Here is a 22,800-nt window from a genome sequence, read left to right as displayed (position 1 = left end):
GTCTAATTTGATATCCTTCTGGTGTAGAAATCTCAAATAAGTTCTGAACTTTTTACATCAGATATTATGGAAACCGTAGTGTTTTTTTTTTTTTTTTTTCCATAGGAAAACCAATTAGATCATTATTTTGTAATATCGAAGTTAAATCATGAATAATTTTGTGCAAACTCTTACTAATTTTAATGTAAGTTATGTTATTTTTCAATGTATATAATTTGTGTTGATCAAAACCCTTTCTTTGAGGGCATATAAGGGATAACTATCTCCTTCTTTACACAATTTTAATGAAATGAAACATGAAAACGCTCATATCTGATGAATTGAGGGAAAAGTATTTATGGATGATATGAAGTATCAACTATCTTCCTCGGTCTTCCCTATATAATGTATATGAAGCTAAGAGTTCGAACGGGTTATATTGGTAGCGTTGCACCCTGAGCTTTTGTGCAAAGCTCTGCAGCTTGGTGGCGCATCGGCATAGCATTGGCTAGTCAATAAATAACATGATGATGAAGCTGAGGTGGATTCAATAACAATAAAAGCTAAGACGCAACTCTGAAGTGAAAACTGTGAATCCAAGGTAGGTAGACGAGATCGTCGCTTTCTGAAGTGGAATCAGCGGTATGATAAGCAACAGTCCTTCCTCCACCTCCTCCGCCTCCCTGAGCTCCTATCGTGACCAACACTTTAAAGGTTCTCGTGGAGATCAAGAGAAGCTCTTGAAGCTTAGCACGACTCTCTATGTGGGGAATCTCTCCTTCTTCACCACGGAAGGACAACTCTACGAGCTCTTCGGAAAGTGCGGAGACATCAAAAGAGTAAGGGACAGAGTTCTCTCTTTTCCTTCCCAACTAAATTAATTCAATCTACTTTTTGTGTATTTCAGATCGTGATGGGGCTGGACAAGTTCAAGCGAACTCCTTGTGGCTTCTGCTTCGTGGAGTATTACGGTCGAGAGGAATCGGAAAATGCCATGAGGTTCGTCAACGGGACGCGCCTCGATGACAGAGTAGTGCGTACGGATTGGGACGCCGGATTTATAGAAGGGAGGCAATTCGGAAGGGGAAAAAGCGGGGGGACAAGTGCGGGACGAGTACCGAACAGACTATGATACGGGACGAGGAGGTTATGGCCAACTATTACGCCAAAAGTTTGATGTGCCCGAATTCGGAACGTAAATCGACCCCATTATAAAAGACGCTTCATCCAACACCACTGTACATACATTACGATTTAACTCAACAAAATGTGATTCATTGTCAAGCATTGTGAAACTTTTTACTTTCAATATATATTTCATTTTTTTCACTGAAATTCAAATGGAATTACAAAAAATTACTATATTTTGTCATTGATACTGATGAGGAAACATCTTGAGAGTTCTTGGAGGAAGGGGAGGGGTGGGTGAAATGATTCAAATATTAAACATAAATGATGTAAGTACAGAATAAAAATGGGGAAACCCCATCATTGATGTACTTATATTTAAAACAAGGAACATGAAATAATAAGGGAGGCATCACCAACCAGGTGTACTCGCGGCCAACCGACGCATTCTTCGCGTATTTCTATCTTGATCCCTTATTTTCTTTTCCATTTCTGCGTCAGTCAGAGTTTCCAAAAAGGGACTCCAAGTGTCTGCTTCACTTTGATTTCTGAATGCTATACCAATGGTAGGTAAATGATTCTCACTAAATGCGTAGGTCTTCTTATGCCAAGCCAATTGCCCTCGAATGGAATATGCAATAGCCGTAACAAATTCCCCTCCTAAGCTGAGATCTGAGCATATCTTTTTAGCAAACTCTTCGGGACTATTCTTTTCTTCCGCCAAATCCCACTCGAACTGATCCACAAGAGAAATGTTCCCCACATGAATATTAAGTTTGATAATAACGCGTTGATCCGAGTTGGAATAATCTAGAGCAACGTTCTCTGAGGGATAGGCTTCAATTTGTTGATGTATGGCTGCCGCTATTGCAGGTACGAAATGAAGTGGGTTGAGATCGAGATCATCGCAAAGTATTTCAGCAAACTGCTCAGGTGTAATGAGCATTTCATTTTTATTCCACATGAGGGTGTCTCTCAACTTTTGTCCTTCAATATCCATATCAATACGAATGGGTACAAGAACGTCATTCAAGGTCGCATTGTCGTGCACTGTGGGGGGATCTGTGTCATCGAAGCAAAGAGGAAAGGTGCGGACCTTTTTGTGCTGAACCCTATTTCGATTGATGGGCGTGGCTTGAGGAACGGCGTCGAGGTGAGAGGAGTTGGACATGGAAGGGATGTAATTCGTCACTTTAGAGGGCTTGGACATTTTGGGAGTAGAGTCTCCACTCAAATGAGCCCCTGATGCGGATGATCGATCCAGTGCAGACCCTCCAGCCCCTCCCCCTTGAGCGCCACCTCCTCCTCCAGACCATGATCCACGGAATTGTTCGTCATTTCCCCGTAAAAGATCCTCCACTTCCTTGGCGTTGAGGAGTGAGATGGAAGATGCCGCCACGTGCTGGGAGTGTCCCATCTCGATCAAACGCTTCCTCTCCTCATTGGTGAGATTCCTCCGAGTGAGTCCAGGATAGCGCTTATAGAGTGCACCTCGAAAGAGCCGTAGGTAATTCCCCACCTCAGACCCGATCATGTACTCCTCATCCGATTCCGTAAAGGAAAACACAAGGGGCTTCTCTCCATACGTCTTCAACATTGCTATTCTCTCGCTCCAGGACACTTCGGAGAAACAAAAGTCAATACAACTCCGACCAGAAAGCTGCTCGCTTTGTGTTATTTAGATGTAATATAAATATTGTTTTTTTACTTTTTAGCTGCTTCACTTTGCCGAGTTTATTTTGTGTTTTTATTATTTCAACCTAGCTAGAGAAAGAATCACAAACATTCCATCAAAAAGAAAGAATAAAAAATGAAGCGAAGGAAGCGAAGGAAGCGAATAAAGCTAAAGCTAGAGAACGAAGAAAAAATAGCTGAATAATATATAGGGAATAACTTAGAATGCCATATAATTTAAAAATGTATTGAGCTTGATGACAAGGAGTTTTACTAGGTCGGTTGGCTTTAGTAAACAGGCAGATAATAAATATTCAAATTTTGAGAAGTTTAACGTTGCTGTATTGTTTGGTCTACAGAAGATATTTATTATGTTACGTTAAAATCTGGAGGTAAAAAAATCCCCATATTAATTAAATTGATGGCTGTTTCGGCAAAATACTATCCCTTGAGCATACCAAAGTTAACTGCTGAAGGCAATGGAATAGTTTTGCCCATATCTTGTCACCTCTATAAATTTCTTTATCAGCTATGTAACTGAACTTCTCTTTTTCCTATCCACCCCTAATCCCCGCCCCGACCAACGGACTCAAGCTCAATACTTACCTTTTACATACATATACATTACATAATATTGTAAATGTACAAGGCACTCTCTAAGCCAATGATGCAGGCTTCACTATCCAAATAGCCTCGATTTCTCCGTGTGTCAGAGCGTGATAATTCTTCCGAAGACCTATTACTAGAAAGTAGAATCCTTCATATCGAATAAAGTACTCCTTTAGTATAATATTTGTTTCTTGTAAACATTGACATACCTAAAAAATATTAAATAAAGACGGAATTACATAAGTTACGTATATTTATTTTGTTTGTGTATACTGTGAATTGAGGACTGGAGTGTCAATGACATGACTCCTTTACTTTTGGTTCGCAAAGGCCTCAAATTTCTTACTCTCGGCTCCACTCTTGCCCTAACAGGAACCACTGGAGTATGGTATGGACTCATAGCCGAAGAGAGGCAAAAAGAATGCTTACACGAGGCTCTTTATGAACTTCCTAAGATCGTCATGGGTGGCGGAGGCCTCAGGTTTTTACGCTCTGCAAAAACAGGACTTTTAGTTGCATTAAACTATAAATTTGAATTAGTAGACGCAGATGGCAAATCTGCTCATGAAATCCTTAAGACCTGCCTTTCCAATGGAGGACTATATGTCAAAGTTGGACAGGGAAGACTCATAAATACATATCTTTATACCATGCGTACTCTCATATATAGGAAATTTAAGTGCATATTTCGTCCAAATTTTATTCATTTTTATATCAATTAAAAAGATATTGCCAAAAACTTACAAAATATTATTTACTGCTTTGGACTTATGCATTTATATAGATTTCCATATATGATCATTCAAAAACTATATGCATTTCATGAATAAAATATAGGGCCTTGCCACCATGAACCACGTCCTACCTGAGTCATTCACAACTCCCCTAAAAGTCCTTCAAGACCAATGCTTAAAAGGTGGACAAGGAGATGTTGACTTAGTTTTGCAGGAGGATTTAGGTAAAAGCAAAGAAGACCTTTTCTCATCATTTGAGTCTGAGCCAATGGCGGCTGCTAGTTTGGCACAAGTTTTTAAAGCAACAACAACTGAAGGTCGAAAAGTTGCTGTCAAAGTTCAGTATCCGGATCTTCAAAGGAGATTTCATTCAGATATTCCTACCATTAAAAGTATACTCTATCTTGCAGAAATTATCCATCCTCAATTACGCCCTTTTCAAAAATTATTCTCTGAAATTGTTGAGAATCTAACTGCGGAACTAGACTTTTTGAAGGAAGGGAAAAATGCAGAGCGTTCATCAAAAGACTTGAAGCACCTTCCCTGGGTCTATGTGCCTGAAATCTTATGGAGTCATAGCTCCAAAAGAATACTCACTATGGAATATATAGATGGCATAAAAATAAGTGATGGAGATGCCTTAACAAAACAGGGGTTCGACTTGAAGTCCCTTGGCTCAGATTTGATTAAAACGTTTGCAGAGCAAATATGCAAATCCGGTTTTGTTCACGCAGATCCTCATCCTGGAAATATACTGGTAAGAAAAGGAAAAAAGACAAATCATGAAATTGTCATTTTAGACCATGGGTTATATGAGCATGTTCCTGATCATATACGAATGCCTTTATGTGCCGCATGGAAGGCCATAGTGGAGTGCAATCACTCTGAAATGAAGAAGAATAGTGTTAAATTAGGAGTAGACGAAAGAGACTATCGGTTTTTTTGTATGACATTGTCCCAACATTACATATCTCCACAAGATAAGAATGACCCAAACGATTTTCTAACTCAATTCATGGAAAAAAACAAAGGAAAGTTCTCCAGAAAGGATTTCAATGACCTACCACCTGAGGAAAAAGAAAAAATGCATGAGGCAATCAGAGAGGTTCACGAAAGAGTTCTCAACACTTTTCAAAAAATCCCTAAAAATCTAGTGCTAATTTTCCGGAACTTGAATACAATTCGATCAATTATCAAAGATCATGACAGTGGTGTTGAACGATATCGTATCATTGCGAAAGTTGCAAGTAGAGGGATGTTTGTCCATCCTAATGCTGGAATAATTGACTATGTAAGGGGAACTTGGAGTCAACTTGTTTTTGATTATAGACTTTTTGTCGACGGTATTTGGACGTGGATTATAAAAAAGAGTTTGGGGGTTTGGTTATATATGGGATATAACCCTATTTTATAAATCATAATCAATGTTACTCATTCAGAAAATCTATTTTATATAAATATAATAAATACAAATAATTGAATGGATTGACTCTTTGGATTAGAATAATTAATTACTATTAATATACTAGGTAGCTATTGTCATTTGTCTTCGTCACTTAATTATTTATATGATTGATATGCATCATAAAATGAAGCTAAAAAAAAGCAGCAGTGCAGAAGAGTATTAAAATAAATGTATTTGAGCCTGCTAGATGTCGCTAGCTCGGAGTGTGATTTAGCCATGTCAATGGAATCAGATCGAGAGGAGTATATTTGTCATTAGCGATCATACATATTATTAACAATCTAGTCCTTAAAAGTTACAAAATATGGAGGTTGAGCTGCATGGAGCAGAGACTTCCTCACCTATATCTACGGATCTACCCTCCAAGACACACTTAGTCCGCGATTCATCCTTTATCAAGGACGAGATATCCCATTTCTTCCGTCACGAGTCCTTTGCTGATGTGACGATTCGCTTTTCCGACGGAGAACTCCGAGGACATCGTATCGTTCTGGCCTCCGTGAGCAATTATCTAAAGAAGATCCTGAGTCCTTTTGAAGAAGCCATCCTGGAGTTACCTGACTTTTCTATCTCCGAAGGACGTCTTTTATTTGACAGGATCTACGGTCTCATTCCTCACTCTGAGATTATTGAGCCTCAACTCAGTCCCTTAGTCGAGACTCTTAAACTTCATCGTGCTCTCCCTGAAGAGATCAAGGCTATTTTACGCCGAACGTCATTTGAAGACTCTGATGTATCCGAACCAGAGGATGATGCTCCTGTTGAAACCCTGCTCAAGTCCACTTACACAGTTGCGCACCGGCGCTCAAATAATGCAATTAAAAAATGTATCCATTGTAATTCTTCTTGGGACGATGATCTTAAACTCAAGAACCACATTCTTATCGATCATAATGCAGTTGTTCAATGCTCGGATTGTGAGCTTCATTTCGACGAGTATGCGGAGTTTGAGGCTCATAGAGAAGAACATTATTATGAACTCATGCAGCAGGAATTACCTACACCTCCTCTTGTGGAAACAAAGCCTGTTGTGAAAAAAAGGAAGAAAACGACATCTCCAAAGAAAGTTCCCATTAAAACAACAACTCCTGTCAAAACAGGCTATAGACCCACCTCTCCAGGGGCCTTTAAATGTGAACATTGTCCAGATAAAATATTTGAAAGTCAGACGATTCTTGACTATCATAAACTCAGACATGCAGACAGTAGTGATTCATTTTGCTGTCTCCATTGTGATCGCAAATTTAATTCCGAGAAGGGTCTTAAATATCATATGAACAAACATGAAGGAGTCGCAGATTTCCTTTGTGATGATTGTGGAAGTCGTTTTATCACTCGACAAAAGCTACTCAATCATAGACGATCGAAACATACTTTTGAAAGACCTTATGTGTGTGAGACCTGCGGAGACGCCTTCACACGTTCAGACAAACTCATTGTTCATATAAGAAGAGCTCACACGGGCGAGAAACCGTATCAGTGCGAATACTGCGAATGGAGAGGTGTAGACTCCAGTGCCTTGATTCATCACAAAAAGAAACATGGACCTGATAAAATGACTAAAACTATCAAAAGATATGTTCATATGCCACAAAACTAGATTTGTGTCTACACAATTAACATACAAGATCCATTGTGTGGCCGGAGTTGTTTCCATTCTTGAGATTTAGTTTTCCTTTCAGTTTATTATTTTAAATTACTATTAACCCGTTTAAATATATTTATATAAAATCCCTTTCAAAAATCCCAAATTTGACCCATCAATCATCGTTATGTACACCAAATTAAATAACATATATTACAATATTGAAAAAATGATATAAGCTAAAATTTACAAGGAATGGATGGTGGTGCATTGTAATGTGATAGTTCATTTGTTGGTTTTGGTTCATCTTTTTGGAACGTTAGATCAAGTATCTTATTGAAAATCGAATTTAACAATCTTGGGGCTCCGTAGTTTAGTTCAAGCTCCTTCGAACTTTCTATTAGGTAAACAGAAATAATAGAAACAATTTTATTAAATGATAACATATATGTTAAGGTTAAGAACAGGGCTATTCAATTTACAGCCCGGTAATAACATTTGAATGCCCAAGCTTGGGGTTCAGTGCAAAATACTTTCTCCCTATACTTTATTTCGTTTTGTTAGTATTGGTTCATAACTGGCTCACTACATATCAAATCCCCACAAAAAGGCAATTTTTCACCCGGCCACGTCCGGATTTAATTACATTTAGATTTTTACTAGCAAACTCCAAATATAACTTATTTTTTCACTTTTTAAATCTGATGATTGGTTCCCAAGAAATTGAGTCTTTGGATTTATTTGAATGAGAATTTACACAACTTTTAAATTTTAAACCGACCTTTTTTATAATATAATGTCTATAATTATATAATAGACTGTTTTTCCTTTCTAATTCAATTCAGAATATCGCCAAAATTAAATTATGTATTCTCTCCATACAATACATAAAATAATGTAGATTGTATTCAGTCCCCCCAAAAAAAAGAATCTTATTTGACAAAGATAAAATTTGATCCCGAGGTCAAAGGTCATAAATTATAATATAAGATCGTGGCTCCAAAACGAGTTAATATAAGAACAACTTCGGGATAAGACTTGTTTTTACATATTTTTACTTTTTCTAACTACTTTGATGAAATTGAACCACAGGTTCAGAAAATAAAGTTATTCGAAATTTTGTGTACACCTATGGCCGGTACGAGAATTTTTTTGAAATTGTGCGACTTATATCTAACTTTGTCCAACTCTAATAATCCATGAGGATATCACCCCCGTGAGACCGACCCTGTGTACACCACATGCCCCCCCTAAAATTGTTCAAATATAGGACTATATCAAACATAACTAGTGAATCAATCCTCTGATTATTATCAAAGAAAAATGAGATTAGGAGTTTCGAAGTAAAAATATACATTTAAGTATTCTAAATTTCATGAAATTATGAGTTGTTGAGGCTAAAACCTGTGGGATATGTGATGTGGAATGATCCAACTGTAATTATATCCCAATTGTGAATGTTTATTAATATATTTCTGGCCCAGTTTAAGGCTTTGGTTTAGAAATGAGACCAGCTCCAATTGTAATTGAATATTCCTGGTTAAGAGTCTATGTCAATACCTATATTATAATCATTGCTCAGGTTATCATTGCTAATATCCAGGAATTGCTTAATGTAGGCATTAACTCTTTTTGAATGCGTCTGGTGAGGTTTTTGACCCGAGTTCTCCACAATTTGAACAGTAAATTTATCAACAAACTCTGATGACCTGCATATTAATTCGAAGTCCACCTGTGAATGACAAAATAGGATAAACAATATATGCTGTGTGCGAGTTGCAAATGAAAATTAAAGGAAGAATTTACAGTAGGCAATTGTGATACGTAGAATTACGAATATAGGATTGGAGTAAATTATTTATGAATAATAATGCTCTAGGTCATCGGAAAACCTAACCGAAGCTTTTCGGAGGGCTTATGTTCCTCGTTTCATTATCAAAGGGTTTTTGTTGACCTTAATGTATATCACATAACTCATAAGATCTTTAAAAAAATTATTTAGCGTTAATCAAAAGGGAAAAAGTACATATCATAATTGAATATCTCCCAAATATTATCCATTTAAGATCCATCATTACTCTGGGATGACTAAATTATATTCTTCATGTTGGAGTATCGCCCAAGTAAATCAAAGATACTGCTAAAAACACCTATAATCCCTTCTTGACTTTAAATCATCACAGGGGTATTCGCAGGATTATATACTTTCTTTTTTTTTGGGGGTGGGGGAGAGCTTGGTTTTTAGAATTTTTTGGAAAAAAAATTTAAAATATTAATTTTTTGGTTAAAACTTCAAAAATCTATCGTTATTCTCAAAAAATTTCATAAATCCACATATTTAAAAAGAAAAAATTTTTTTTAGAAAAAATTGGAAAAATTAAATTAAAAAAAAAATTCAAATATTAAATTTTGTAGCAAAAGTTCCTTAATTTGGTTGGGAGACTAGAGTCCCTCCAGCCCACCCCCTGCGGACGGCCCTGCATTAATAAATATAATATCGTGGGAATAAAGCAAAAGTGACGTAAAAAACAATTTTATCAATCTGAGATATGCTAGTTAAAAGAGTGTTTTATGTATATAGAATCGATTTTCGTGGATTTTTTTCCTCCACAGTCAATGAATAATTTCCCTGACACAAAAACTCAAAATGCTAATTATTTCTGGAGAAAAACCTTTAACGAATATAAAGCTGGTGCAAAATTGACTTATCTGTCACTTTCGTTAATTTTGCCAAGTAGATTTTTTAGAACCTGGTAGCTAAGTCACTTGGTGTTGCTAGAATCACCCTAAAAAATTATCGATCATAAAATTATATCTTTAAAGACATGTCTCGTATTCCTTATAAGGTCAGAGAAAACTATAAAATAAGAAAATAATATGGCCTTGATAGTTACATCACTTTTGCATTTATCCAATGATATCTGCTACTCGTATGATGGTAAGAATAACACTACTATCCATGTCACTATTTTTAGCATTGCACTTTGAAGAACGCTTTTCCAAAAAAGTTTAGACATCAGTTATATATTAAGGGCAAAAAAGTGCGTTCTATACGCCGTAGAAAAATACTGTACTCATAACTTTTTTATGAAAAATAATCATTTTAAAGCAAAAATGTTATACAACTTTTGAAAGGTTGTTTATTTATCTAAAATAGTTATTTTTCATAAAATACTCTATTTTGCCTAATATTGATTATTTTGAACGTAAAAATTCTACTTTTTTTCCTAAAAAGGCCCGTCATAACCTCTAAACATGAATCAATATGGTTCAAACTTTTCTATTTTCTCATTTTTTATGAAAATAATCATTTTTGGACTATCTCCCCCTTGCATTTGAAAAAAAAAAAAAAAAAAAAAACCAGTCTAATGTACATTATAGAAACTAACTTTATTTCTATCGTCTCCAGCGATGAACATAACTTTGATGGGTAGAGGAGTGGATTTTCTTTCTTCATTGTAGCGAAGATGACATAAGTGAAGAGGAAAATTTCGATAATAGTTCAAACCCCCAATCCAATCACCTACGGATAATAATGTATTAACTCTTTGCATTGAATAACTTTATACAAAAGTACACGATTACTTTGGCGAGAAAATGTAAAATCATAGGCTTCAATATCCTTGGAAGAGCGATCATCTTCGTTGTATTGTGTATTCCCCATTAGCGTTAATTCAAACTCGGGCACGTAAGGAAGTTGATACATGTAGAGCCACCTAAATCCTGATTGATAATCATTACTAAAAAACGAAGGAAATTGAATAAAATACCAACCTATATTTTTTAAGGTAGCTCCAAGAACGACTAATGTTTGAACATAGCGCTTTTGGATGTGGGCCATCAATTGATATAAAACCTTCTATCATATTAGGGAATGCTGATACAAAATGCCAGGCGATATAAGATCCAAGCCCATTAGCTAAAATATAGCATTTTTCTTTTTTTAATCCTAAGATGAGTTGTAAAATTTCCATCACTATTACTTCCATCCTATATTCATTAACTTGCGACGGTTTATCTGAATCCCCAAAGCCTTTTAAATCAGGGACAACCACCCAAACGTTCGACTTTAGCTCTGCTAATTGATGCCTAAATCCATACCAAAAGTCTCCAAAGTCATGAAGGCAAAGAAGGAGTGCATTCTTTGATGATCCAGATTCTATATAATGATATTTATTCCCTCCAGCTTTTAAATATCGATGTTTTCCTAACGATGGATCCTCATAAAGCGCATGTGGGGGATGCATGTTTCTCAGTTCCTTATTGTCTCCAAGAAAGGTAAATCCACTTAAAAGAATTTTAGGAGCGTAAAACTCCGCAAACTTAATGAATAAGAAAAGGAAACTATAAAGCCATACTGACATTTGAGCCCATATATTGTCAACGAAGTGTAGTATCCTAAACACCAGACGAGCCAGTAACGAACTCATAATTCTGCAATAATTTCAGACACAAAAAAAGGTAATAATTAATAAAAGCTCTGCTATAAAAAAGAAAACTATTTCACAGATTATTCTTCTTTACAAGAATAATGTGTTTCAAGATAAAGATTATCTTTTGTTTTTCATGACTCGAGTATTAATCATTAAAAAGGTTAAATATGTTATTTAATTTTAGTGTTGATGTACTGTTTTCCAAAAATAATTAAAAACTTTATTTTGAAGTATTTCTCATAGGGGACTTTAACTATGATAATTTTTTTATATATTATAATAAGTCACAAAAGCCGTTTTTATGGGGGACTTGGGGCCAAGTGCTCCATGCCACACTCCCGTTAACATCGACTTTAAAAAGTAACCTATAGCTGTATTCAAGATAATTAAAAATAATGTATCTTTTGAATGCTGTAATATTTTTATCAATTTTTGTTACCTTAAATTTTCATCTATTTAGTTATTTCATTTCAAAATATGGCTTTAGAGGCCTGGGCCGTAGAGCGTGATGCGCGTTTAGGGGTTAAAAGTATATTTATTAAATAATGGGATTAATTCAAAGAGAGTGTAATTTATTTTATATAAATTATTAAAAAATATATATTTTCATAAATTTTAATATAGGTATTTTTAGTGATAGGTTCCATTCTGATTCCAAATTCCTCCAACTGTTCTGAGCCTTACAGTTTTCCTCACTAACGTATCTCATTTCGTTGTGCTTTCTTACGACCCGACATTTGAGTACCTCCCCGAATTCTCTCAGTATTTGCCTCACCACAGCCTCTTCTTCTGGATAATAACAAAGTGAAATCATTGCTCTTGCCTCATATTATGATTGATTGTTAATCCATGAGTTTTTTCCAATATGAATTATCCATCATATCGAATGATAAGCACATTCCCCATTCTAATCGTTGTCTTGTTTGATTTATTTGTTCTCTGATCTATCTTATTACATAGTAAGATTTCAATACTATAAATTGAAATTTCAACTTTATTGCAACAGAATACAACCATTTAATGCTTTTTATAGTAATAAATAATATGTACATATTTTGATTTAAAAAAATCAAAAGGAACATCAATTTCAATCAAAAATATGCAATAAAGACATATAAACCTCATTTATTTATATATGAATTCAATATATCCATTAGGTAAAATGGCTTTAAGATGAAGTGTCCTAGTTAATAGTTTAAATTGAATTGTGATTTTTTCCCAGAATCATGGTAATTAATTTGATTAATTGTATGTATTAATTTATAATATACAGCATATTATATTTATTTATATAATTTAGAAAAACCCAACTCTATTTTCATAGAATCTCAAGAGATGTCGCCTTGAAGAATAAACAAGAATTACATGTTATATGATAATATATAATAATAAACATTCAATTCCACATTTGACTTGATTTGAAGTTGCATTGGGGTTGACAAATTCCGTTTGTTAATTTGATGTATGCAAAAAACTAAAAAAGTACTTGAAACTTCTAACTAGCATCAAAATGTATAGAAGATCCCTCCTTCGATGGATTAGATTCCCAAGATCTTTTGGAAATCAGTACTCATCTAGTACCTCCGTAGCTGAATCTCATTTTACACGAGTACAAGACTATGTGGACTATAACATTCGAATGACTCAATTGGAAATGATTGAAGTTGCTTCATTTAACAATTAACAGATGTGGCCTGTCAACACAAAAGCAAGCTAGAATGATTTTTCTGAAAATTGATCATCACAATAATAAAGAATGAGAAATGGAAGGATTTTAATTTTTATGGTTGAAAGGGGTCATATCGGAGCCAAAATAAGTCTCTTATATCAAATAAAGGTCCTAAACACTAGCTAAAATTCTTGGATATCTTTACTCATTCCAGTAATTTGAATAGTACGCCTATAATTGACTCAAATATATAAAAAATAAATTGGGATTTTCTCCCTTTCTTGATTTTTGTTCAAGATTGTTTTTATGTTGGCACGCCACAGATGTTGAATATATTCCCTCACTCCACTCTTTTTAGAAACTTGGTCTGGAAGAGAAAGTTAAGCAAAGTCTAACTCGAACTGAATTGGAAGTTCGGGGTTTAGCATTGTTTGGACTACTCATTTGTCCGAAAACTCCGGTTTCCATTACGCAAGGTGAGTATTAATGTATTTATTGCTTGATCTCTTAACTTATGTTCCCCCCCTTTCTACTAGATGGAAGTGTTCAGATACATTTAGTCAAATTGGAAACTAATAATTTTGATTTTAAAAGAGTATTTCGAAAAGGAAAATTGGTCACCCTCAATCTGGATCCCAAAGGTTCAACCAAAAATCAAGTAGATCATTTATATCTGTTTTGTAACTTGTATACCAAAAATATGATCATTTTAAACATTCCAGTATTCCTTTGAAAAATTATCATCAACCGATCCGGCTTCAGCATTCAATGCTATCATTGAAGATATTTTTGACGAAAATATAATATTAAATATTTCCTCTTTCGATGCTACTAACCCAAATTTCATTCAAACAATTCGATCTTTATCATCAAAACATTCAACCTTTGTATTTCTTACAAAGCGCTCTGAAAAATACTTATTCAAATCATCTATTCAAAGGCTTAAAAAAATTCGTAGATGGAAGGAATTGCGACAAGGAACTAATAATGGCATTCATATTGTATCAAGTCTGAGTGACGATGATTCACTTACGGATTTTGAACTTAAAAGTACAAAAAACCACAATAATACCTTGGAGTTGAGTGACTATTTGGATGATTCAAAACTTGAAACATTGAATCATGCTTCCAAATGTCCACCTTTACATCTGATTCATGGTCCTCCAGGAACAGGGAAAACAACTTCACTTGCATCCATAGTCATATCAGCTGTTGCTAATGATGAAAGGGTACTCGCCCTAGCACCCTCACACGCCGCTTGTGATGCACTCACCATGTCTATTTATTCTCAAATAATAAACCTTCCTCCTCTGTTGAGAACGAAATACTTTAATCGGAAGGATGTGTTGGTGAGAGAGGCTAAAAAGCAGAGACTGACGAATACATTTGTCAATAGATTTCTTCCAGAAGAAATTTATGAAAATTCAAACTCGGATGACGATATAGTAAAATGTTTATTAATGTTCTTACATATTTTTATAATGATATATTGTATACTTTTTTAGGAAATTGTCAATCATGCATGGAAAACGGTAATTGATGGAAATTGGCAAAATATAGATTCAAATATTTTATTGTTTAAAAAAGAAATATCCAAGCTTTTTAAAAAACACAAAATATTGATTGAAAGAGCAAAAAAGGAATCCTCCATTTTCGTCACAACCATAGCTTCCACTTCTCTTGATACTTATAAAAAGTATAACTTTGATTTGGTTTGTATTGATGAGGCGGGTTTTGTATCACAAGGAAATTCTTTATTACATGTAAGATTCATTTATTCTCGTGACTCTCAAAATGAAATTGCCAGATTTAGGGAATCACGGAGATGGATTCTTTTTTCATTTGTGGCATTTTTTTTAAAATTAATGTTATTATATGCAGATATTACGGGCTCCAAGAATAATCTTATGTGGGGATCATTGTCAGTTACCTCCAATTACTTTTAATCCTGATAGTGCTCTTGAGGGATATGAAATCTCTGCGATGGAAAAGTTAACAAAATTGCTGCCAAACTGCGTCTCATTTTTGTCTATACAGTATCGTTCAAACCAAATTATTAGCGAATGGAGCTCAAGATATATTTACTATAACAAACTCCGTACGTCAAGTACGGTAGCTAACATTACATTACAAGATCTTATACCACATCAGAATTCAGAACTGAATCGTCCCTTCGTGTTCATTGATACAAAAGGTCAAGGTTATCACGAAGAACAAGACGAGGGCTCTGAGTTTATGACGGATGCCGACAAATCCATTGTTAATTTAAATGAAGCTTTTTTAGTGGAGATTATTGTTAACAAATACATTGAACTAGGAGTGTCCCCTAAGGTAAGTGTTTATCGATTGCAAAAAGCCTTAGATACATTAATTATTTTTAGGACATGGGGATTATAAGCCCCTATTGGTCTCAAGTATCTGTTTTGAGGTCATTGATATGGAAAAGCGATCATCTTCGAGACATAAGTATTTATACCGTGGATAGTTTTCAAGGAAAGGAAAAAGAAATGATAATTATAAGTTTTGTTCGATCTAATCCCTATGGCGAAATCGGTTTTCTTAGAGAAACACGGAGGATTAATGTCTCAGTGACACGAGCCAGACGCTGCGTCATTATTGTCGGAGACTCTGAAACGCTATGTCATGATCCTGCTCTTAAAGACTTGGTTGATTTTTGTTCGGATAATGAGCTGATTGTGGGGTCAGATACAATATTTTGAAGAAAAATAAAATAACTACAGGACTTAAGCAATGCGTTAAAAATATAATTTTTTCCCTGATTATTACATATTATGTGATGCTTAACAACAATTGTGAAAATTAATTAATCAAATGTATAATAATAGTATATCATGAATTTTACATACATAAACAATAGTGAAACTTAAAACAAATTTCTGCACATTGGACAAGTTGAATTATTACTCGTAGAAAACCATTTGTACAAACACGCAGAATGAAACTTTTTCTTACAAGTACGGCAAGACAGTTTGGGTAATTGGTGATTAGCACCATGAAGAATATAAAAACAAATACAGCACTCTTCAACTCCTTCGAATCTTTTGTCCACATTATTTTTCCATATAATTAAACCTTCCAAAATTGAACCATTTTGATGCTATAAATATAAAACCAATTATGAATATAATAATGTACGAGTATGTCTCTTATAATGTACAAGATACCTGCAAGAAAGTTGTTAGTTGTAACATCCAATTTCTCCACTGATTATGACCAACTCCAATTCTTTGATTCCTATCGACTTTAACAGTCCCTAATGGAAAATTATTAGGCAAGGATATTATCAAGTCCATACTTCCTTCATCCAACGAATATACGGCTACAACTTCTCTGACTGAGGTCCTCACACCAACCTTAAAAAATATTAAATACCTATATATGCACTGGTGATGCAGCATCGAATATTCATATCTACGGATTATCCGCCTTATTAATAAAATATTCACATCTACAATTAGTAGATATATCCCCCCCCCTATCAGGCTCCACATTGAAATAAGGCATCGTATTACTATTAGGCGAAAGGTCAGAGGAAAGTCCCTCTGGTACTCAACCTCTAAAACCCCCTCACCAATTATGTATAGAATATTAGCATCCGTGGCTTTTCCCATTTTAAAAATGGATAACTGCATTTATAGATACTCGATGTATAAGAAATACGCATTTTTTTAGGTAGTTCAGGATCAAACAAATTACTTATAATTCCAATAAATAAAACTGTTTTTAAATTAGAAGAATACTCACAGTCATATTTTTAAATGTAGTTTTAGATGAGATGATATTTTGAGACTCCTCTTCCCATAATAATGGGGAAATGGAGTTAATAGTAAACTTTTCTATAATCCCCGATATACGATTGTCTGTCAAATTCCACCATTGTCGGAACTGTGCAAATAACAATGATCAGATTCATTAAACAATGAAAGAATACACATTAATCACTTACCATAGCAGGTAGACATTTCAAGAGATCATGATAAATGTGAAAGGCAATATTGTGAATTTCTATAAAATAAAACTCTGAATATTCGCGGGGGGCAGGTTCATCTATTCTCATAAGGCTGAATAAAACAGGAACCAGGGAATCCAAAAAGTTTCTTTCACGAATAAATTCAGTCCAAGAAGGGCGTAGTTCTTGATTAGCTGATGATATTAATTGTAAAACTAATCGACAAGTATGGAGATATGCCCTTAAATAAGTAGTCACAGTTTTATCTACAGCATCGTTGATTGTTACAGTTTCTCCAAATTGAAATCCTTCAAAAATATTTTTTACAATGGGTTCCGTGTAGTTAAGTAGGTAAATGATTCTATGAGGAAGTTTTTTTGCGTCCTCTCTTTCATTTTTGGCAGACTCTAACTCCGAAATCTTACTCATCAATCTGGAAAAGTCAATGACAAAATATAGTAGTAACTATGACCAAATCACCATAATAATTACCTAAGCAATAAATGAGCTGCAGTCATTTGAATACTGGCGTTGGAAGACAGTACGAGAGGCCCAAGATGATTTAAAAGAAAAATGTAATTGTCAGGAAGATGTTCATTAGCAGATTCTACATCCTCTTCACAAAATTTAGGAGGTAGTCCGGCTCCTTCGTGCAGTATCTCTAATGGAATATGTTTTAGGGCACAATTAAGCGCATTTGTGACTTCGTGATGAATCTCATCGTAGGATATCGTTACAAACAATCGAAGTAATATGTCATACATCCCACCCGCAAAAAATTCTTTCCATTCCTCCTTTAGATTTTTGTAATCAACCTCGTCAGATAATTTATTCATGGCCATTCCAATCTTTTCTAAAAGTCTAAAAAGAGGTAAAGCAAACCGTTGGACCTATTTAAACAAAATAAATTATATATAAAAGCTTTAATTATTTACAATTTATGTAATTGTTACTTTACCTCAACTTTAGTGCTAAAACAGTTCCTACTCTCATCAATAGTTTGAATCCATGAACTTGTAAAACATAGAAGGAATACCCAACGTTCCGGATCAATAGAATAAGAGCGAGATTCTACTACTTCTAAATAGCTATCAAAAAATTCCATAACGGCAAGAGTTGGGAGCATTTGATTCCAATTCATCTCCGAGATATCGCTATGGGGGAAACAAAAATAATAAGGATATCCTTCAAAATTAAACGAAATATTACCAGGAAAATAGGAAATCAACCTCATCTCTTTTAACTTTAATCGCATCGAAACAAATATCAGCAAACTTTTTGAATTCATCTACTGATGAAATTAAACGAGACGCCAATACAATATCATCAATGATATTCTTAACCTCCAGATTTGATATATTTTCAGAGAGCTCTGAGCATATTTCTCTGAGCTTATCTTTAGTCAACAGTTGAGAAAGTATCTAAATATTAATGAAAGAAAATTAATTTTATGCATCCAAAATTAAGATATTATTCTCACTTACTTCTCTATGATTTAAATCTATTTGATTTGATTTCTCAAATGTAAGAATAAAGGAGTGGTCAGAATACTCATTAACTGTATCAAGTACCAATGACCAAACACCTCCTTTAGTTCGAGACATTTCCATAATATAATTAAAAAGTTTTAATTGTTCAGTGTTGGATAATGCATTAAAAATGTTCTTCCAATGAGTTTTTTCACAAGATGGCCCCTGATCATCGAACATAAGAGAACGCTCATAATGTATCAAATGAGCCAAATTGTAAACAAATTCTTCATCAATACATCCACTTCCAACAATTGAGCACATTTCCTCACTCAGTCCCCGAAAAAATTCTAAATAACATTTTCTTCCCGAATGTTCATTTTCAAAATCAATAAAATCCATTTCCAATACTTTTACAGGGAATATTTTTCTTTCAAAAAGCAATTCCTTGGAAGGGAAATCATTTGATACATGTTTTGTATCAATATAAGCAATTTTATTTATTACTCTGACCCTTTGCGTCTGAGTAATATGGGATAAAATTAACATTGCAACCTCAGTGAGATGAGTTATTTCCCCCAAGTTGAGTAAGAAATCTTTGATACTTTTACACACATCTTCCAAAAAAGCATCAACAACAAAGGTATTAGAGGACTCCTTATTTAAAAAGTTTTTAAAAATGACTTCCCATGAACTCATCACTTTTTTATGAACATCATCTACATTGGTATAAAAATATATTAATTAACAAAGTATAAACATAGCTCAACCTCAAATCGCATACGTACCTGAAAGAATGGAATTCTTATTACAAATGATTCGAAGTAGCGATAACAGTAATTCTTTATAAACTTCCAATTGATTAAAAACTTCTCCATCCTCTACAAGAACCACTGTTTCAAGGATACTACTCACAAAAACAAGAGCAGATCCTTTCTGAGAAATATCTTGATCCTTGGCTTGGCTTTGATATAGTGCATCAATATATTTAAGAAACTTCGTCACAATATTTCCAAGTAAATCTTCTGACATATGTTTCCCTGTAGTTTAAAAAAGTATGGGGGAAAATGGGAAAACTTCGTACATAAGAATAAAATCAAAGAAACGTACCGAATTTAAAACAGACTTCTTTTATCATTGACCAAATATTTTCGCAGTTTCTTTGAGTTCTATTAATTATAGACTCTATAGTCCACTGAATAGATGAAATAAAAATTTTCTCAAATAAATCCATTTTGAAGAGAGAAGGCCTTATTTGCTCATCAGAAATATGGGTCATGCTGAGCATTAGTAATGAAAACCATTCTTTCTCTTCTTGTGATTCATAACAAATAATCGAAGAGTGGAACTCCAGTATTTCTTCTGGTTGTGATAAAAAGGTAGAGGCAAATACTATAAAATCGGCCGTGATTTGCGTTTTATTCATAAGAGAAAGTTTTTTAATGAAATTAAAGACTCCAGAACGACCTGGACAAACTTCATAGCCTTTCATAAGATATTCAAAAAAGTTATTTTCCATTCCAAATGAACAAATTATAAAAGTAACGAGCTCACGAGCTCCATTATCCCAATTATTTTCAAATAGACAATACCGACAAATCTCTGATCCTAATTTATTGACTTCTGAAGAATCAAATCTCATTGCTGGACCACTGGAAACTTCCTTTGAAGTTTGACTGAAAGTAATTCTTTTATTATTGTTTTTAGAACTCTGAATTCCCAGGAATGCCTCCATTACTGTTTTTAAAGCTGTGAATCTATTATTGCTTAAAGCTTTTTTAATCATTTCAGACACTTTGATCCAATAGCTTGAAGATTGATTATATAAAAGATAAGAGCCCAAAAAGTTAGTAAAAAAATCTGATGAAATAGAGTCAACTTCCTCATCAATTAATATCATTTCAAACCATATAAATACCTATAAAATAATGATTTATATAAATTTGAAATGAAATATCATGCTTAAAAATAACTTACATCCTCTACAACTAAATTTTTAGCGTCAATGTCCTTTTTCTGTGATATTTTTTCAAAATATCGAGATAACTCAAAATAGGATTTCATCAATGCATTTAATTGCTTTTTCTTCAAGGATGCATAAGGATGTCTCAAGGAGCACAAGATCTCTTTCAGTACACTTCCAGTTGGTATCTCTTCTTTTAAGAGACAACTTAGGAAGGGTAACAACTTTGGATAAATGTCGACGCCATTTCCTGAACATCCATTCTCAAAACATTGCAATAGGTTTGGTAACACGGTTGAAGATACGTTTACAGAATCCTTCCAGTTTGCATGGTTTAACATAATATACAAGCAGCAATCCCATATGATTGGAGCGATAATTGGATCTGTCTCTTGTAAATTTGTAAATGTAATATCTATCAATTTATTGTACTCGAACTCTTGGAAAATTGACAACTCTGAAGTTTTTTCTCCCATCTTACAAATAAGTTTAAACCATGAAGATCTAATCTGTATAATAAAAAAATGGCCATAGGTTATCATAGAAACATATGCAAATATTGTTCATAAAGCTCTGAAAGATCTTATTACCATCGTATTTTTATTTTTTGAATATTTCCAAAATTTGATGGATTCTAAAATTCTATCCTGATTAGGTTTAATTTTCTGGAAAAATTCAACATTGATATAGTCCAAAAGGGATGCATAAGCCAACAAAGAGGATGAAACAACTCGAAAGTATTTATTTTCTGATTCTTCGGCGCTTAAACTGTAGAATAAATGTGAGTTATATATAATCCATTAGAGACTAAGAACTGAAATAAATCGATCTCACTTGACATCTTTAAAAGATTGAATGGAGGAATTTAAAAGATTTTCATCTAAAACCATAATAATTTCCGTCAAACAAAATCTTATAGCATCAGTCAGCTTTTTATCTGTAGGGAATGCAACTGAAAAGGATTTAAATGCAAGAGATGCAGCGGGCGCATGGGGATCCGAGCAGGAAATGAACCAAGTAGACGCTAAGGATTTTAACTGAGGAGCAATTTCTCTGCCAGCGTGTTTAACAACTGCAAAATACAAATATGAAATATAAAAAAAGTTTTATTCAATAAGAGCATCACCATTTAAATGTGCTTGTTGAGCGGCTGTTCGTATACGTCTATCGTGATCATTAGCAATTTTGGAGTACATTCTGGGCCAATAAGGGATAATTTTTGTGACATGGACCGTTCCAGTTTCTTCCATAAGCTCATTGAATTCTCCTACAGCTTTAAGACGAGTCACTTCATCTTTTTTTGTCATTTTTTTAAAAACAACTCTGAATTCGCTCGGCACATCCTCCCCAAACACAAAAGATTCTAGAATTGAACTACTGGAATTATTATTTTCTCCAAAACCTATTAATCCAGAGGAATTTTCCAAGAGTTCAGCGCTTCTAGCGCTGCTAGATGGCTAAATGATTCGAAAGATAAAGTAGTATTAATACTCGTTATTTGAATAGAATATATATTTATTATTTATATAGAATCTTGCAAGACTTTTACAATCTATTGCCCGCATAAACCCATATCCCAATACGCAATAATTAAAGCATGAATTACAATTTCGATGCCAGCATCAGAAATGATCAAAACACTACTGAAAAACCAAGTAAACTATTTTCATATCCCACTCAAAATACTAGAATCATTACCTTTGTGCTTCCCTTAGTTCGATCTTTTTTCCTCCCACCACCCATTTCAACAATTAGAATAATATGATGGTCTAGTTATTAAGGTAGTATTTTATCAAACATGAAATGTTAATGTATCTGTTTATCAAAAAATAATACACTCAATCTCTGCACGTTCTGTTTTTATTTATATTCAGTATTGTTTTTAAAATGACGTCATCATAAATCAGCTGTATAATATTTGAGCAACAATAAATATATAAAATTAGTACGTCAAAACAAAATCAATCTTGAACAAAAAATTACTTTTTATTAAATTATTTACTTAATAAAACAGACAGACCAATATTTCCTTAATCATTTTCATATTACGAGCACTTATGTACATCATATTCAAATTTCTGGGATGGATTGAAATACCAAAGAATGTTTGCTATAGTTCATA

At 34.0% G+C, this 22,800-nt stretch overlaps 7 protein-coding genes across 11 annotated transcripts; 4 read left to right on the top strand and 3 right to left on the bottom strand.

The window, feature by feature from the left end:
* The first annotated feature begins 479 nt into the window (after nucleotides 1–479).
* Nucleotides 480–1,314, top strand: Cbp20 (cap binding protein 20). The gene is given in 3 exon segments (XM_040720708.2): nucleotides 480–818; nucleotides 887–1,072; nucleotides 1,074–1,314. Coding segments are annotated over 3 exon segments (486 nt in total). The 5' UTR covers nucleotides 480–623; the 3' UTR covers nucleotides 1,179–1,314.
* Nucleotides 1,276–3,627, bottom strand: Snr1 (SWI/SNF related, matrix associated, actin dependent regulator of chromatin, subfamily b, member 1). The gene has a single exon (XM_040720707.2). The coding sequence runs from the start codon at nucleotides 2,702–2,704 to the stop codon at nucleotides 1,520–1,522; it is 1,185 nt and encodes a 394-aa protein (XP_040576641.1). The 5' UTR covers nucleotides 2,705–3,627; the 3' UTR covers nucleotides 1,276–1,519.
* Nucleotides 3,556–7,404, top strand: LOC121125505 (uncharacterized aarF domain-containing protein kinase 5). The gene is made up of 2 exons (XM_071891386.1): nucleotides 3,556–4,008; nucleotides 4,226–7,404. Exons 1-2 carry the CDS (start codon nucleotides 3,693–3,695, stop codon nucleotides 5,536–5,538), a joined length of 1,629 nt encoding a protein of 542 aa, XP_071747487.1. The 5' UTR covers nucleotides 3,556–3,692; the 3' UTR covers nucleotides 5,539–7,404.
* LOC121125506 (uncharacterized) lies at nucleotides 5,894–7,404 on the top strand. The gene has a single exon (XM_040720703.2). It carries the CDS (start codon nucleotides 5,894–5,896, stop codon nucleotides 7,187–7,189), a length of 1,296 nt encoding a protein of 431 aa, XP_040576637.1. The 3' UTR covers nucleotides 7,190–7,404.
* Nucleotides 7,360–11,703, bottom strand: LOC121125507 (epoxide hydrolase 4). Of its 3 annotated transcripts, XM_040720705.2 has the most exons (6): nucleotides 11,537–11,697; nucleotides 10,949–11,461; nucleotides 10,760–10,890; nucleotides 10,564–10,697; nucleotides 8,735–8,906; nucleotides 7,360–7,571 (listed from the first exon to the last, which is right to left on the bottom strand). In XM_040720705.2, the coding sequence occupies exons 1-6, from the start codon at nucleotides 11,602–11,604 to the stop codon at nucleotides 7,414–7,416; spliced, it is 1,176 nt and encodes a 391-aa protein (XP_040576639.1). In that variant the 5' UTR covers nucleotides 11,605–11,697; the 3' UTR covers nucleotides 7,360–7,413. The 3 variants fall into 3 exon arrangements, with proteins under 3 accessions (XP_040576639.1, XP_040576638.1, XP_040576640.1); XM_040720704.2 differs by having other exon boundaries at nucleotides 10,949–11,700; XM_040720706.2 differs by lacking the exon at nucleotides 8,735–8,906 and having other exon boundaries at nucleotides 10,949–11,703.
* A 1,228-nt stretch (nucleotides 11,704–12,931) lies between these two features.
* Nucleotides 12,932–16,170, top strand: LOC121125032 (DNA-binding protein SMUBP-2). 3 transcript variants are annotated; one of them, XM_040720122.2, is made up of 7 exons: nucleotides 12,932–13,270; nucleotides 13,635–13,752; nucleotides 13,813–13,934; nucleotides 13,999–14,721; nucleotides 14,782–15,039; nucleotides 15,158–15,607; nucleotides 15,658–16,170. In XM_040720122.2, exons 1-7 carry the CDS (start codon nucleotides 13,118–13,120, stop codon nucleotides 15,994–15,996), a joined length of 2,163 nt encoding a protein of 720 aa, XP_040576056.1. In that variant the 5' UTR covers nucleotides 12,932–13,117; the 3' UTR covers nucleotides 15,997–16,170. The 3 variants fall into 3 exon arrangements, with proteins under 3 accessions (XP_040576056.1, XP_040576058.1, XP_040576057.1); XM_040720124.2 differs by having other exon boundaries at nucleotides 12,990–13,270; nucleotides 13,999–14,625; XM_040720123.2 differs by having other exon boundaries at nucleotides 12,990–13,444.
* On the bottom strand, nucleotides 16,021–22,562 carry Ltn1 (E3 ubiquitin-protein ligase listerin). Its single transcript, XM_040720121.2, has 15 exons — nucleotides 22,377–22,562; nucleotides 21,805–22,135; nucleotides 21,513–21,750; nucleotides 21,269–21,446; nucleotides 20,693–21,187; nucleotides 19,826–20,633; nucleotides 19,504–19,755; nucleotides 18,731–19,434; nucleotides 18,456–18,667; nucleotides 18,205–18,400; nucleotides 17,739–18,136; nucleotides 17,244–17,679; nucleotides 17,042–17,182; nucleotides 16,462–16,650; nucleotides 16,021–16,394 (listed from the first exon to the last, which is right to left on the bottom strand). Exons 1-15 carry the CDS (start codon nucleotides 22,419–22,421, stop codon nucleotides 16,161–16,163), a joined length of 4,857 nt encoding a protein of 1,618 aa, XP_040576055.1. The 5' UTR covers nucleotides 22,422–22,562; the 3' UTR covers nucleotides 16,021–16,160.
* Between the last annotated feature and the right edge of the window lie 238 nt (nucleotides 22,563–22,800).

The sequence above is a fragment of the Lepeophtheirus salmonis genome, chromosome 10, assembly GCF_016086655.4.
Source record: "Lepeophtheirus salmonis chromosome 10, UVic_Lsal_1.4, whole genome shotgun sequence".
NCBI classification, from domain to species: domain Eukaryota; kingdom Metazoa; phylum Arthropoda; class Copepoda; order Siphonostomatoida; family Caligidae; genus Lepeophtheirus; species Lepeophtheirus salmonis.
This window is presented reverse-complemented; position numbering and strand designations above follow the sequence as displayed.